General features: G+C 52.3%; 1 protein-coding gene across 1 annotated transcript in view; it reads left to right on the forward strand.

The window, feature by feature from the left end:
* Positions 1-13,270, forward strand: part of SLC67A1 (solute carrier family 67 member 1) — a 61,241-nt gene extending 47,971 nt beyond the window's left edge. The window contains exons 8-10 of the mRNA XM_085317240.1: positions 6,089-6,190; positions 8,581-8,701; positions 12,962-13,270. Coding sequence (XP_085173366.1) covers positions 6,089-6,190; positions 8,581-8,701; positions 12,962-13,149 — 411 coding nt within the window. The 3' untranslated portion in view covers positions 13,150-13,270. The remainder of the gene's footprint in view (positions 1-6,088; positions 6,191-8,580; positions 8,702-12,961) is intronic.
* Positions 13,271-15,527: the final 2,257 nt, after the last annotated feature.

The following is a 15,527-nucleotide window of genomic DNA, read 5'->3' on the forward strand; positions in this document are numbered from 1 at the left end:
GTCCTCCCCACCACGGGGTCCTCCTTCCCCCAGCTCTCCTTGCACAGTTTGTCWTTCCTCCAAAAAGCTAACAAAACATTATGTGTTTCCCAAAGGGACTTTCTAAGCTGTAGCAACAGGATCTGCCATGGCTGCGAACTTGCAAGCATGGTCAAGACAGCGTGCTCAGGGCCTGATATTTCTAGGAGAGAGAGACCTGTGTGGCCAAAAGCTAACAGCTTGCAYTATGTCTGTGGATGTACTGTTGTAAAAGTTATCAGAGGTGTACTTTTCCATGCTGTCCCCAGGGAGCGGAGGCTTACTGGACTGTGGATGAAGCACTGGGCTAGGAATTAGCATCACTTTACTGTTCCAGACTCTGCCGCTGTCCTGCTTTTCGTCTTGGATGTGTTGCCTTATCTGTTCTCTGTCTCCAATGCTCCATCTGCAAATTTGCTGCTAACCTTCCTGTGCAAAATGTTTTGGCATGCGAGAGTAAATCATATTGTGTGGGAAGCCCACTGGCTCCGCTGACCATTGGCTTGTGCTTTCCAACAGCAAAGTAGTTGAAAGGGTAATTTTTTACTCCCTCTTTCTTTTTTCATGACCAGTAAGAAGCAGCTATCATCAGCCACATCTGTTTGCAGTTAGGCACAGAGCATAATCTAATAGCAAAGGATCTTGGAAAGTGTGGGGCAGGCTTAAAATGCTGTGAAAGCTGGGGGCAGAGAGGAGAGAAAGGAACTGAGAGCCAATTCGGCGAAGGGTGAGACAAGCTCAGGGACCGCGAGCATGCACAGGAGTGCAGCGCYCCAGCAGCAGGGCAAAGAGCTGCTTCACTAGGAATAAAGTGGCTGCTTAGAAAATGGGATATGGCCAAGGCTGGAATGGGCTGAGGTCGGATGGTAAAGGGAAAATAAGAAGCGCAGGGTAATTCAAGCAATGCTGAGCTCTGCAGTGATCCCAGTGATCCCAGTGATCCCAGTCATGCCAGGCTTGGCAAGTAGCAGTGGTTGTGCCAGCGTAAATCCAGGAGGAGGAGGAGGAGTCAGACAGGAGATAACGAAATGAGGGCACGGCTGTAGAAAGCAGGGTGCCTTTGTGCCGGGCGACTTGCATTACCAGAATTTCCCAGCTCATGATAAGTTCAAAGCATCTTTGTCTGATCGCTGGTGGGTCTCCGGGCAAGAGGTCTGAGAGCCCGTCAGGGAGGCAATCCCGCTGTCCTCTGGGGTTGTGGGTCCAGAGTCACCTCGTCCCAGAAAGGACATGAACAAACTTTCCCTCGTAATGGGAATGCCCAGGAGTGAGAGATGCCCTTCGCCCTCCCTCCAGAGGACCATTTAATTGTGCGTAACAGGCAGAAAGAGGCCTAGGCACCAGGTTCTTTTGTTTTGGAGTGGTGAACACAGTAACATGGAGAAAGTCCCAGTGTAGTATCTSCTTGGGATATGCTGCTGGAGGATTAGGCAAGTGAAATACCTGGAGTCCCTGGTTAGTAGCTACAGTCACATCTGATGCTTAGATTTCAAACAGCAGGAGGGGGCAGGGAAACTTTTCCTTAAGAACTTTTTCTCCAAAAACAAAGCAAACCAAACCAAACCAAAACTCCGGGTGGGACAAAAGGGTAGATATTTATTACCCTGAGGATCAAAAATCATAAGACATCTGTTGTATTTACTGCTTTGAATTTGTATTGTTGTACAAACTCCACCTCTAGCTGTGCAGTTTCTGGAGGGACAAGTTCGTACCCAGTGATGCTGAAGAGATGAGAGAGATTCCTGGAGGAGAGATTTACATTGCCTATCATCTTATCACCCGTCTGTCCCTCTTGCTTTTCTTTTCTTTTTTTTTTTTTTCCTCCTCTCTGTGCAGCAAAAGAGATGATTAAAGAGCTGGGGATTTAATTACAGCCAGGTATGCCTAGGGGAAAAACCCACTTGGGGAAAGGACCTGACAACAACAAACAGAAAGTTCTCCAGTTTCCTTGCTTTGAAGGATTTAATTCGGGGTGGGGGGATGGGGGGTGATTAGGCTGGCGTTTGCAAAACATGCTCTTCTTTCCCTGTTGGGCAAAGTGCTGTGCTCAGCAGTTTGGGCCTTGCCGCATGTTCTCCTTCCAGTCTTGACACCCTCATGGAGCTCTGCAAGACCTGAGCTACTTCTCCAAAGCCTACTTCTCTGTTTTGGTAAAAAAAAAAAAAAAAAAAAAAAAAAAAAAAACAGTCTTTTCAGTCTTTTCTGTTCCCCCACACAGGCCAGTGCAAGATTTTTCACCACCTTAAGTCGATAAAGAGAAGTCCGTTGATTTTTGTTGTCCCTTCGGATCCACTCCCCTCTGTGCCCACCTGTGCATCCCACCCCCAGCCAGCTCTGCTCTGAGCCTGGGAACTGCCAGCCCGGCAAAAACTCAAAGGCGAGATAGAGGTCCGCTGTGTGGGAGGCTGCCTCTAATGTGACTCACACTATCTACACCGGGGCTGGGGCCCTGCGTCTTCTCTGGTGAGCTACACCAGCTTATCTGGCCTGCACAGTGTCTGGCTGTCAGACCTTCTCCGGTCTTTTCATTTCCACACTGTTGTGTAAATGGGTATTTTGTTTCTTGACTATGTCAGACTTTTGATTAGGGCTCATGAAAGGATCTATAGAAATAATCTTGGTGTCTGAGGACCACAGACCAGCATGGATCACCAGCTGGTAATCTTGGTACATCGCACTTTCCCTCTGTAACTCATCCGGCATCTGCCAGTGAGGTTTGCTACTGTTGGATGCTGGTCCTGCTCATCAGCGCAGCAACTGCATGCAGCAAGGCTGCTGCCTTGTCATTAAAAAGTCTTCCCAAAATTAGCACCTTCAGCCTTAAGCCAGTAAAAGTCTTTTCCAGTCTGCACATGATTTATGAAAGTTGATAATGAGGTTAACAAAAAAAAATGTGTTAATAGGCTCTTCTAAGCTAATGGGAGCTGCTTCCTTTCCAAATAGTACTAGCACTGGTGATTTTTCTGAGTGATCAGCTGAACCGGGGGAACAAATCACCAGCGAGAAGAGAGCAAAAAGGGAAGGAGACAGAGTTTTTGCTGTTCCTCTGCATTCATCGGGAGCCTTCAAGGCAGCAGGAAGAGAAAAGACCAGTTCATTTTCCCCGTGACATGTGTACACAGCCACGGGCAGTCAGTGTTATTTCACTTGCAAACAATTTCCTGTCCCCTTTGTAGAGCGGTGGCAGAGCGCGTTCCACTGAGGCACACGGCCTGCCTTCCCGGCGCTTCGAAGGAGCTCGGCTTGCGAAGGCGAGCGCTGTGCGGGCGAGGCGAAACGCAGCAGGGAAGGCCCGCTGCGGGCTCGGGCTCGCGTGCACCCGCAACGCCCGGGAGATGCAGACAGCGAGGGGGACACGTCACCGCCACTGCTGCCTTTGCAGCGCCACCGGCGCGTGTCTGCCCAGCAGCGAAGGCCACGTCTTCCAAGGCACCTCCGCTGGCCCCGAAATCCGCGCTCGCAGCTGCCCGCAGGCAGCGCGCCTCCGAAACTGGGCATGGGAGAGCGCACACGAGCCGCCTCCCGTTTCCTCCTCTCCGAATGGGTGTGCGCGAGCAAGCGCCGCTCACGCAGGTCGGGTGACTGCCTGCCCGTGGAAAATTGCTGGCATGACTACACTGAGAAATGAACAGCAAATTCAGAATTACAGCAAGCTCGGGGCAACTCCCAGATGATTGTCATGCAGATGTCCCTGAATGATACAAAGTCATTCATCCCCATTTTTCTAGATTTTTCTTCCTCTTAAACTCTTTCTAGGGATTCTCTGAGCTTATCTATGACTCAGGAAAGCTCTCTCTTAGAGAGCTAATTTCTTCTAACATATTTTCATGTCTAAATTCTAAGTGGAAGCAAGTGCTTAGCTCCCAGTGACTGGAAACATTATCCAGGGCCTCAGTCAAGATGGTGGTTTGATGGTATCCAAAATCAAGGCGCTGAGCCTACCTGCCTATGGCTTATACATGGATTGGAAGGGGCCACACGCAGGAAGGAGTCCACCAGCCAAAGCCAGTAAAGGCGTAGAATAACCAGTGAGGAGGCTAAATATACGGAGCCTGCAATTGGTGTAACCCAAAGACTGCTGTTTAGCCCAGCAGGAAAGCAAGGGACTTGGGCTGATGCTTGCTGTTRAGAAGAGTCAAGATCAGCCGCTTGCCCCATGCCCAGTCTTCGAGTTGGTCTTGCTCTGCGTGTTTCAGCAGGATGTTGCTGCCTGACACCAAATGAGGACATGGTCCTTTTTGCTCACAAATTCTGCCTGCTGAAAATGTGCTTTTGTTGCAACTGCCCTACTTCCTGCATTTATGTGCTCACATTTACTGACTGAGACCTTTCTGGCCAAGCCAGTCCCACGGTAGTCGGATGAGACTTCTCTGGGGCATAGCTGATGATATACCCTGATGACTAAAAGGAGGGCAGGGTCAGGGCCGTGCCTGCGCGGTGTATCCCGACTAAATATGCCGTTCAAGTCTGGGCACATTGAGAAACGTTTCCTTCTCTCGGATGGCTCAGCGCTGAGCTGGAGCCCGGATCGTGCCGTCGCTGGGGCAGGTCACACCGCAGTGGGGCTCGCCTCCGGCTCCAGCTGTGGGCGCTGCCGGGCAAGCTGGSRTGACTCAGCCGGGCACGCCGGGCCRCTCCGCCACCAGGGATGGGGGGATGCAAAAAGTCAACGGTGATTCTTCGTTTTAGGAGCGCTCAGCTTAGCGARGCGTTACTCAGCTGCTTCTCCACCCAGCCCCGAGCGGAGCCACAGTTGCTGTCAGTCTCCTCCTGCCGCGGCCCTGGGGTGGCTCGGTGTCGCCCCACGTGTCAGCCCCGCACCACGCTGCACTAGGTCCCCGAGAGTTAATTCACCCTCACTGCGGAAGTGGGACGACGCCTTCYCGGTAGCCCCCTCCCGCGCTGCTATTTTCTCAGTTTTTTACTCATCTCGAATGAGTCTGCGTTGGCTCACCCGGCTGGCAAGACCTGCCGCGGCTGCCTGTAACCCGTCAGCCCTTGCTGTGGAGTTTTCCAGCTGGCGTCGGTCTTTGCGTTGGGCAACGGCAAGGCAGGCGGCTGGCCCGGCCCGGCGCCGGAGCCCGGGAGCCCCGGTCTCGAGGACGCGGCAGCGTGACAGCGCCGGAGCAGGGGCGCCAGGAGGTCGCCCRGTGCAACTTGCCGTGGCGGGGAGAACCCGGGAGAACAGAGCTGCTGTGGAAAGCAAAGTATTTTTTGCATTAGAGCTGCTCTTTCAAGTTAGAGTGTTTTGCTGAGATTAAACCAACCTGGTCAAAGCAAGGAAAGCTCAGGTGATTCCTATCTGAACCTCCCCTGAAATCCAGTCACCCAGGGCTCGTTTTGCAGGACAGCACCTGACAGGCATGAGAGGCAGCACAGATGAATAAAAAGAGGGAATCTCTGCTCTCTGGAGAGCTGTGAAAGCAAAATGCTCCTGGAGCTTAGATTTTTTTTTTTTGCTTCTCCCTCACCTCCAGTTTTTATTTAAAATCTGCAGATCCAGTTGCTTGTTCCTTCATGTTTGTGCATACTGTTGGGGCAGGAGATTATTCTCTTGTTTCTTGTACTTGTTTCCTGTATAAAAAGGACAAACCATCAATTTGTATACTTACAGTTTAAAATAAGGGCAAGAAAAGTTGCAGGAAAGGAGGCATTTTCTTCCTCTGCATACAAAYGTACAATTTTTCTTTTGAAGAACTTGCCAGAAATGAACAGTTTAAACCAATATGAATTGTATTGTACAAAAAAAAAATACACGTCAGAAAAATTCATTTGTATCTGCAAGTGTCTTTAGGACATTCTGATCAGTGCTAGTGACTGGGCGGTGACGGGAAACTCACACRGGCACCCTCAGCAGAGGGTTTTAATCTGACCAGACAGATTTATAACACAAAAATGCTCAAAGTCGTGAATTGGGTATTTCAGCCATTTGCTGTGCTAATGAAGCACCTTTTCTCCAAAAAAGCGACGACGCGTTTGCTGCCTCCCACTTGCTCGAAGCGCTAGGGGCAGCTGTCCTGGCGCTTTGTTTAAATTGGTACAAGCGGGACCTAATGTGCTTCTTCCCCAGGTTGTCCAGGGCCTCGTCATTGGAAAACTAACGAGCCTCTGCACGGAGAGGACCCTGCTGCGGCTCAGCGTCCTCGTCTTCGCGGGAGTGGGCCTGGGCATGGTAAGGCTCGGCGCGAAATCGCGCTCGGCGCGGCGCCCCGCGCGCTTTGCCGGGCTGCGGGGAGGGAACCGGCTCTCCCACACCCCGTGCAAATGTGACCGCGCTCAGCATCAGCGCTGCTCTAAGGAGCGACAGAAAAATGCATGAGTAATGATAGTTCAGGGGATTTAAAAACCAAAAATCCWATGCAGAAACTTGTAAATCCGTCCTGAGTCACTAGATTTGCATGAAAATCCTGCCTCAGTCTCCCTTGGCTCCTGCGTTTCCTGGGCTGCCGTCAAAATAAATGAAGGTGCTGGGAAGAAAAGTCATTTTGGTAATACGCTGCAGTGGAGCAGCAAAGGTTTGATGTCGTTCTCTGGGGGCTTTCTGGTTAATTCATTCCCCTGAGCCGGGAGCGTCTGGGGAAGAAGGCAGCAAGGGRCTGATTTTGTTCCTGGTCTGAGGATACGTGATGCTACCCACTGCCATTTGTCTTGGCCAGGGTTGGCGCCCGTCTTCAAGAGTAACCGGAAAATGGCGCTGGCCCAGATGCCCGTGGAGAAGCACGACGAGCTGGGGCCGGAGAGGGGTGGGGAGGGAAGGGAAACGGCCACTGGAGGTTCGTTTTAGAGCTGGGGGTTAGGCCGTGCCTGCCGGGCTCTGGGCATCCCGGCAGCGCGGCCGGGAGACGAGGGCGAGCAGCGGCTTCCCGCGGGAACTGCTCCCAGGAACGGCAGCTGCGGCCCCCTGCGCGGGGAGGCCGTGTTGAAGAGCGCTCCGTCGGAGCGGCTGCCGAGAAGACACCCGTTTCGGGGGTGGTTTTCCTGAGGGAGGAGGTCCCCGCGGGGCGAGTCCCATSGCAGCGGCGGGAGGGCCCCGAGCGCGCGGGTGGGGTGGGTGCCAGGGGCGAGGGGGCCCAGATGCTGCTTCCCATCTGCGTGCCGGCGGCACGGGGGGTTTCACACGTGCTTAAATCTGCTTTAAAAGGCTGGGATCTGATGACTAGCAGAGACCAGGATTTACCCGACTTGGTTGGTGCAGAGCCTCGAGGGAGCGAGGAAACATTTTCCCTAGCTTTTCATCTTATTCAGGGGGGGGTGCAGGTTTGGTTCGGCTCCCTCTGGCCGCTTGCTTCAGCCTCCAGAATGCCCAGGAGGGAATTTGTAGAAGGCAGGGGAGGGTTAACGCTATTTTTTCCTGTGACCTCTGCCTTGTCCTGCAACGGCATTTGCCCTAGCAGGGGTAGTGCTCTCCCTCTGTCTGAACGTTTAGGTACCAGAGACTTGTTCCTCTGCCTYTGTTCTCCAGCGCCGTAACCAGAAGTGCCTAGTCCTTAACCAAAACCTAGGCAAAGAGCTCCTCCGAGGATAGAAACTCGGCTACGCGTGAATCTAGAGGGGATCATCTGAATGCAATTCGGAATAAACCTCAACGTCTCCAGGTCATTAGATAGCGATGTCTCCGGGCTTCCCCATCTTCTGTAGCCGAGAGGCATTGCCAGATATTACGAGAGAGCTCCAGTGAATGAAACTTCTGGCTTAACCAGTGGCAGAAGGGTTTTCCAGCCACAATAATACATCTTGAGACTAAAGTGGGGACCAGAAACTTCCARGAAAAAGAGAATTTCCTTTTCATGCCCGAAGACATGTATTCGTTTGACCAGCAGGGCTTGCGAATGAATTCAGAGCAGCCCTAGTCCGTTGCTTAGGGATCCTCACTGCTTTTGTTTARGTATTAAGCAGCTGGAGGGATGTCTCCGCTAAGAATATGTGCAATAACAGAATCATTACTCTCCCTAATTATGCTCRCTAATGTGCAGTTAGGGCCAGGAGACCCACTGCAGATTACTGAATTCAGTGAATTTATTAGCAAGCAAGCAGAACAGGATTAGAAATCCCAGAGGTACCGCATTGCATAATGTACTGTGTTCGTTATTCTGACAAGCTTAGTTTAGTTTTAATTATTTATGGTAATGAGCTGAAGTACCTTCTCTMGGCTGTTTTGTATAAGTAATGGAGACTTCCTGAAGTAAACCACATGCATCAGCTGCTCAGCGTTTCCTTAGGAGTTGGACAAGAGACAGGAGACCGGGGGRAGAGTGTGATGAGGACGTTGCTTATTCCCAGCCTCTAAAAATACTCGCAGCAGTGCTACAGAGCATGCTACCACATTGTAGACTATCATCTGTTACTTGTGTTGCATGCTTAAAATAACACGTTACACACAAATGGGGTGGGAGGGGTGGAGGAGACCCTGAAGCAGCCAGAGTCTCGCTGTTGYAAGTCACTCGGGGTTTTCTCAGCTGACCAGAGCCGTGGGTTTGGCACACGATGATTTTCTTGCTGTGAAGTGCTTGCTCGGGAGCTGGCTCTCTGATAACCCGCAGTATATTTTGTCCTGTCGCTTAGGCCCTGATGAGGAACGTGCTGCATTACTGCATCGTCGCGGTGCCGCTGGTGTTCGCCTTCAGCACGCTGACCACCATCACGGACAGCATCCTCACCAAGTCCGTCCCCGCTTCCGACACTGGTAAGACTCGTGAAGATTAGACCRATCTCTGTCTGCTTTTCTCTTTTCTGAGTCAGGCTGGTGTTTCCCAGCTCAGAGTCCAGCCRTATGGCTTTTAAGGTTGCTCAGCAAGGTGCTCTGCAGGAGGAGTGCTGAGGTGCTGGCCCATCATATCAAGCACGGTTTCCCGCAGAAGGCTCCCTGCGTGCCTAGGTTGAAATGATTCGGGGGGTCTGAGAGGAACTGTGAATACGTTTCCCCTTCTCTCACCTTTTGCTTAGAAGTGTAAAACTGAGGTGGACAGACTTGAGCAGGCACATGCAATGCAGGACAGCTAACTAGCTGGGTGGAGAYTGAAGGCTGCTGTATTTCCCAGGTTGTGCAGTCACGCTGCTGTCATGTAACACTGGGTGCATTTGTGGCAGRCATCCAGTTGCCTTGGAGCCAGAACACAGCAGCATATATTTAAGTGCAAAGGGCCTCTTTCAGGCCGAGCAGTGTCACAAGCACCGCCTTTAAAAGCATTTGTGGTTTCTGTAAATACACTTGGGGCAGGGAGATAGGCTGGGCTGAGCCCTGTGATGTCCTTGGTGAGAAGGACTGCAAGGAGGATGTGCTACAGATATAATATCAATCCAAGAATCATATTTCAAAGCTGCTTTTCCGGCGTGACGATGACTAAGAGAGAGTATTCATTCATGCCGTTTAACTTGAGGCGTCTCGCTTGGGTGTTCTGGATCGCCCTTTGGAAACATCTGCTGCTTTCTGCCAGCTATAAAGGGAACTTGGGCCCCTACGTTTGACTGCTCTTTGCCATCTTCTGAAGCCTGGTGTGAACCCCCCCGAGACAGTGCTAGCTGTCAGGCTCCACGCTTTTGTCAGATCATGCCCATCAGTCCTATTTGYGAGGCACAAAGTCAAGTCCCCAGCCAAATAAACCTTGCTCTTGCAACAGCAGTTTCCTCAAAAAGCTGCCACTAACCCACAGCACCATTATCCATAATCTCCGATTCAGCAGAGTCAGCTTTGTTCCAGAGTCGATACCTCTGCAAAAACCCTACCAAGAACCAAACTTACTGTTTGTGCAGCCCATTAGTGATGTTTGTAAAGCACTTTTGAGATGCTTCTGGATGAAGAGCTTTTCTAAACGTCATTTCAGTAGTCTATTCRTAGAGGCGAAGACTGCAGGCTCCCAGCATCTGTAGTAGATGCCGTTTCTAAATGTGATGCCACCAGCTAGCAGAGCCCGCTCGGTTCCCACTGACGGTCTGGGATGTCCCAGGCCCTCGGTTCCGCTAGAGAGGAAAATTGCTGTTTCACGACCTCGAGCCATGTTGAGTGAGAAGGGAAGAAGTGGGGGGAAGTGCAGCAAATGGCATTTAAGCATAAAGCAAAGCTGGAATTGGTCCAGGCTGTTCTCAAAAGGGCTTTGTGCGGAAAAATGGAGCGTCGCTCTGCTGTTAAAACCCGGAGGCTAACTTGGGTCAGGGGGGAAAACGCGTTGCATTGCCTCATCCCTGTCCCCGTTTGCGTATGCCATGAGGTCAGCACGCGACTTGATGGGATTGATGGTCTCGGGGCCGGACAGAGGCACCCATGGGGCGTTGTGGACAGCTGGGATGGGGTATGAGGAGATGTGCCTACTTCACATCAGGAGAGCTGTGGGCTCTCCGGGGCTTTATCACACCGGTCTCTTCTGCACCGGTACAAGCCCACATGGTGCAAGTTGTAGAGCTCTGGCTGGTTCAAAACCATGTGTGACCAGGAGGGATGCTCCTGGCATGGAGAATCACAGTGTTGGGGGAAAACTCTGTGTGCACCACTTCTCTCTGACCCTCATCTTTACAAGCCTCTGATATTTTTGGGCTCGTTGTGAAGCCATCCAGGCAGGGACGAGAGTGAAGCCGGGAATGCCTGACGCAGCAGAGCCGTTTCCCTGGGAGCCGGCTCCCCGGAGCAGCTGGTTGCAGTGACGGTGTGGGTGTCTCGTAGAGAAATGCAGCTATTAAAATGCCTCCCATCCGTTTCTGGCCGTGGGTGGCACCACACAGCAACTGCTGCTCCACCCGTCTGTCAGCCAGAACTCGTCTCCTTCCTCGACGAGCCTGAAACTTGCTCTGCAAAGTGGGCATTTTGGGGGAGTTTTAGTAATCCCCCCACTACTGGAGAGCACCTGAGTCTGCCTTTCTGAAAAGCCCTCACCATCGCCACGTCAAAAATCGACGAGTTGACTTGCAAAGACTTTCAGTTAACGCGGGGGAAGCGCTGACCGTGCCGGTTCCGAACATGCGGCTGTCCCTCGCGGACGTTTTGCCGGCGGGGCCCGAGCTGGGGCCAGCAGAGCCCGCAGGAATTTGTTGCACCGGCCACGGCGGGTGCTGGCTGGGGCGTCCCGGCGGGCGGGAGGCTGGGCCGCGCGGGGGTGGCCGTCTAGCCGCAGAGCTGGCACGGCCAGGGTGCCGCCCTTGCAAGGCGCCGTCACCCTTGCCTCCTGAAATGGGGGTGTCCGAAAGGAAACAGATGCGGGCTGGTGGCCGCACGGGTGGTGCCATCCCTTGTGCTGATCCTGCCACTTTGGGGACCAATCTGCAGTTGTTTCCTCCTGCTGATGAGTTTGCTGCTTGCTTTTTGCTTTATCGCTGGGGTTTTCCACTGAAGGGAATCGAGGGGAAATGATTTCATTCATTTTCCTTTGATTTTTTTTTCCCTCCTCCTCTTCAAAGGCAGGAAGGGAAAATTTTGCTTTTGATGGGGCTGAGCAGAAGGGCGCAGAAAACTTTTGCTGGTGCAGCGATTGCTTGCAGGTCTGATAGTAAGTGAGGCTCTGTCGCACATACGGCTTTGTAACACCCATGCTGCAAAGCTGAGGGTCACCGTGTCCCAAATCTCTAGGGCGTCTGAATCGAGGGGTCTAACTGAAGCCAGTTGGAGTTCATCTTTTTCGGAAACACGACTGCCACAGAGGTGCGAAGGGAGCACCCAGCCTTCTCGGAGAAGGGATTTCTGTTCCAAACAAACAAAAAAAAAGGGGGGGCAAGGGGAAGCRCCTCCTCGGTTGTAAGAGCCAGCTTGGCAGTTGTGCGTAGCAATTAGCCTAATTCAGCTCCCTCAAGGGAGGCAGGTAATTGCAAAACCTGCCCGGAGAGCTGGGTGGCCGTGGGCCCGTTCCTGTCGGCGAAGGGTCGGGCCGCGCTCCCACCCAGTGCTTTGGGGCTGCCGCGCGCCCCGGCTCTCCCACGGAGAGCGCCCTGCGCCCYGCTAAAAGCGCCGCAATCCCCGGCCCGCGTCCGAGCACCGTTTCCTCTCGGCTGTCCCCCGCCTGGCTGAGCTGGGGCCGGGCGCCCCAGGTGCCCCAGCCGGGCTAGGTGCCGCGCGTGCATCCTCATCCTCTGGCGAGCGGGGAGGCGTCCCTGCGTCCCCCGGCACCGCGGCCTCGCGCGGCCAGAAAACCCATGCCACCAGCCCCATAAACAGATCGGTGATTAAAAAGAATGGAAAAACAATGTTCCTGAGCGGCRCCGGGTTCCCCTCGCCCGCTGCCGGCTCACCCTCCTCCCGGGGCCCCGGGCAGCGGGGTCCCCCCAGCAGCGCAGAGCTGCGTGTTGCTGGCAGGGGGGGGACCTGCTGGGCTGCATTCCCGTTCAAATTGAAACATCCCTTCTCTTTGCCGGGGGCGTTATCTCAAAGGGGGGTAGTCTCTAGCTGCAGTTTTATTTATTTATTCTCAAAGACAGCGTTAGACCTAAGCCTCCTGCCTGTCATGAGCCCTTGAGCGCTGCTGCTCTGTCCCATGTGCGAGACTAAGTTGTGGTAGCCGTTCTGGGGCAACAGGGCCCTCTGCAACCCTCTGCCTCCAATTAAGATAGCAGAAACATTTGTGATTTATTTGGAAGTCTTGGGCATTATCCTAGAAAYTGCCTCTCCTCCAGCTCCAGGCCGTAGCTACAAGCCCTATTAAGCGTGCTACTTTCAGAGGCGCCTTGTAGCTCCAAAGGCACCGCAAGCCCTGGCTGCAGGAGGAGGGTGAGCATCAGTGCGCCTTGGAGGTGGGCTGGTGGCCAGCTGAACCACGCGATAAGGCATTAAGGTGGCAGCTAGTCCCCTGCCTCCAGGAGKCCTCCGGCTTAGCAAACTGTGGTTGCAACTTTAGAAATTAACAGAAGAGATTATTTGATTTCCAGATACTGCAAGGAATGGCGTCGGGGCAAAGGAGGGGGCTCTTCTCCGCTCCGACAAGCTGCCCTCGGTCTGACATGCTCTTGTCTCTGCCATCTTCCCTAGGCACCATGCTGGGAATCTGCGCTTCGGTTCAGCCCTTGACCCGGACGGTGGGGCCAGCCATCGGCGGCRTTTTGTACAAGCAATTCGGAGTCTCCTCCTTTGGGTATTTGCAATTAATTGTCAACATAGGCTTGTTTGTGTACCTTTTAAAGAGTAACATCCCGCTGAAAGAGAGAAAAGGCCTGTAACTCAGCCACAAGAAAGTCACTCCCTTACTTTTTCCATTGAAGTAATAATTTTTTTAAAAAACGTCGYGTTCGAGATTTCCTTTTGCTTCTGCACTCCTGGAATAAAATGATTTAAATGATGCTTTGCATTTCTTCGACAGTTGTGTCTAGAGGCCGGTTAGCGGATGGGGAGAAAACAGCTGGTCTGCGAAAGCCCCGTGGTCGCCGGGCTGCAGCTGGCTGGTGGCCGTGGCAGCCCCGGGGCTATCGGGTTCCCCCGCACGGCGCCGCCGTCTCGGCGGGCACGGCAGCCGCGGGGCCGGCTCCTCAGCTGCTGTAGGGCAGCATTCCCAGCTGGATTCACCAAAACCGCGGGGATTAGTAGCCAGCGCTTCAGCTCTGGTTCGGGCCTTTCTTTTTCCAGCAGTACCAAAGAAAACAGGGGGAGCGCAGCCACGTTTGAGCACAAGGCCGGTGCTGCTATTTTAAACGCGCTTCTAGAAATTGTTTTGCTGTTGTGGAATTGGGGCTAAAAGCCTACAAATGTCACGGCCAAAGGCTGGCCGCATCCACGCTTAGCTCCTGTGCAGCCCCTGTAAGAGCAGGGCTGGCCGGCGCCGGGCGCGGGGGCACGCTGGGCCCCGACGCAGCGCGCTGCGCTGCCAGACTGTGCCTCATGCTCCCCAAAGCGCGGGCGCCCTCCTTCCAGAAAGCTTTCCTTTTTTCTCCTGTACTCACTCTGTCTTGCTCTTACTACAAGCTGCTTGTAATTAAATAAATTTGCAGTTTCCTCTAAAGCTATCCAGTCTCCTGCAAGAATTTTACTGATACTTGGGGGGGGGGGGCTGGAATTACCGGCTGGAAATTGTTGCGTTGAAGCTAACGTCAGTAGTAGTCTCACCTCACCTGATAAACTCGTAGTCTTTTTCTTTCTTTTCCTGCAGACCGCTCCACCATCCCCATACCCCCGTCATGGCAACGGGGGCCTGTGCTGCAGCATTGCTCTCAAGGAAGCACAGATGCGCTAGCGATAACTGAGCCTCACCAGATAAAATTTCCGTAATTTTCTCCAAGAATTAGCTGTTTCCCCAAGTTTCTCAGTCACAGGGCTATAGGGAAAAAGCTCGTCTCAGCTTTTCCCCACRTTATCGTGTAGCAGTTTAACAGACCTTGAAGCTGTAGAGGTGCAGGAAGATGATAAAGCCAGGAATTTCGCTTTCCACGTTGCAAAGCGCAGGCATCCTGTTCACCTTCGGCCCTGTATTAGTCTAAAATGACTAAGCCGTTTTTCTGCCTTTGTGTAACACCGAACTATGGGGGAACTGGGGGAAGAGATGCAGGTTGTTAGAAGACAAAAGCATTTTATCATTGCAGGTAATTCCAGCACTTTCTTTAGGAACAACTGGGACTAACTTGCCGTTACCGGATTACATGGGAAAGCGCTTCAAAAATGAGCACATGTCCCAGTCTCTAGCAGCCTTCGGTATTTCCATCTCTGAGCAGAACCGGACACCAGCACCTCTCCCTGCCCCTTCTGCCCCTTGAGCTGTGCTCAAATGCAGAAGCACTATCTAGGCTTTCTCCACCTCCCACAGCCCCATCTGGAGCCCCCAAAAGGTGCGCGTAGCCCTCTTTCTAAAGCATTACACCACTGTCCGCTCTACAAACGTGCCTCAATAAAAAGTTACTGCGCCACAGAGTATGGTAATAAAAAGTGAACATTTCAAGTAATTTATTTGGAATGGACATATTAATGTAAAAGCAATATTAAGACTAATAACTGCTGAAAGACATTCATCAAAATAAATACAAATATAGATACTACAAATAACTTAAATTGTTTTTAAAACACCACCAGTCAGTGTTGACTCTTGTTTGCATCTCATAAATAGGAGATAATCGTTGGCAAAGCAGTGCCACTCAAAACACGTGGGCGCTTTGCTAGAAGTCCTTTCGAAAGTCTTTGGTTTCCTTTTTTGTTTTGTTTTTTTTTCTTCTTTTTAAAAATGCATCTCAGGCAAAGCTCRGGGCTCTTTGCTCAGCAGCCTCAACAGGCTTGGAGAGAACCAAGCGGCTTCCAGCTTTCRTCTTCGCTTTCCTTCATTGGTACCCTGTCCCATTTCAGTCCAAGACACTTGATCTGGTTACCAGCCAGCRGTATGTTCTAAAGGCAGCAAAATAAATGAATAAATAAATAAATATAAATGAAACAGTTAAATAGACAGAGCAGCACGGACCAAAGCAGGGGCTTTAAAGGGAGAGCAAACGCTCAGGATGTATTTTTGCAGCTGGCATGTTTATAATCAATTCTCGAAGGAAAGCACTGCTGACTGCCATTTCCCCCACCCCACCCCCGCCCCCGCCAGCTACTGGCCTAGTCGCGCCCAGGGACCGGCACA

Source organism: Rhea americana, unplaced genomic scaffold (assembly GCF_003343005.1).
Source record: "Rhea americana isolate MKP2758 unplaced genomic scaffold, rheAme1 scaffold_49, whole genome shotgun sequence".
Classification (NCBI taxonomy): Eukaryota; Metazoa; Chordata; class Aves; order Rheiformes; family Rheidae; genus Rhea; species Rhea americana.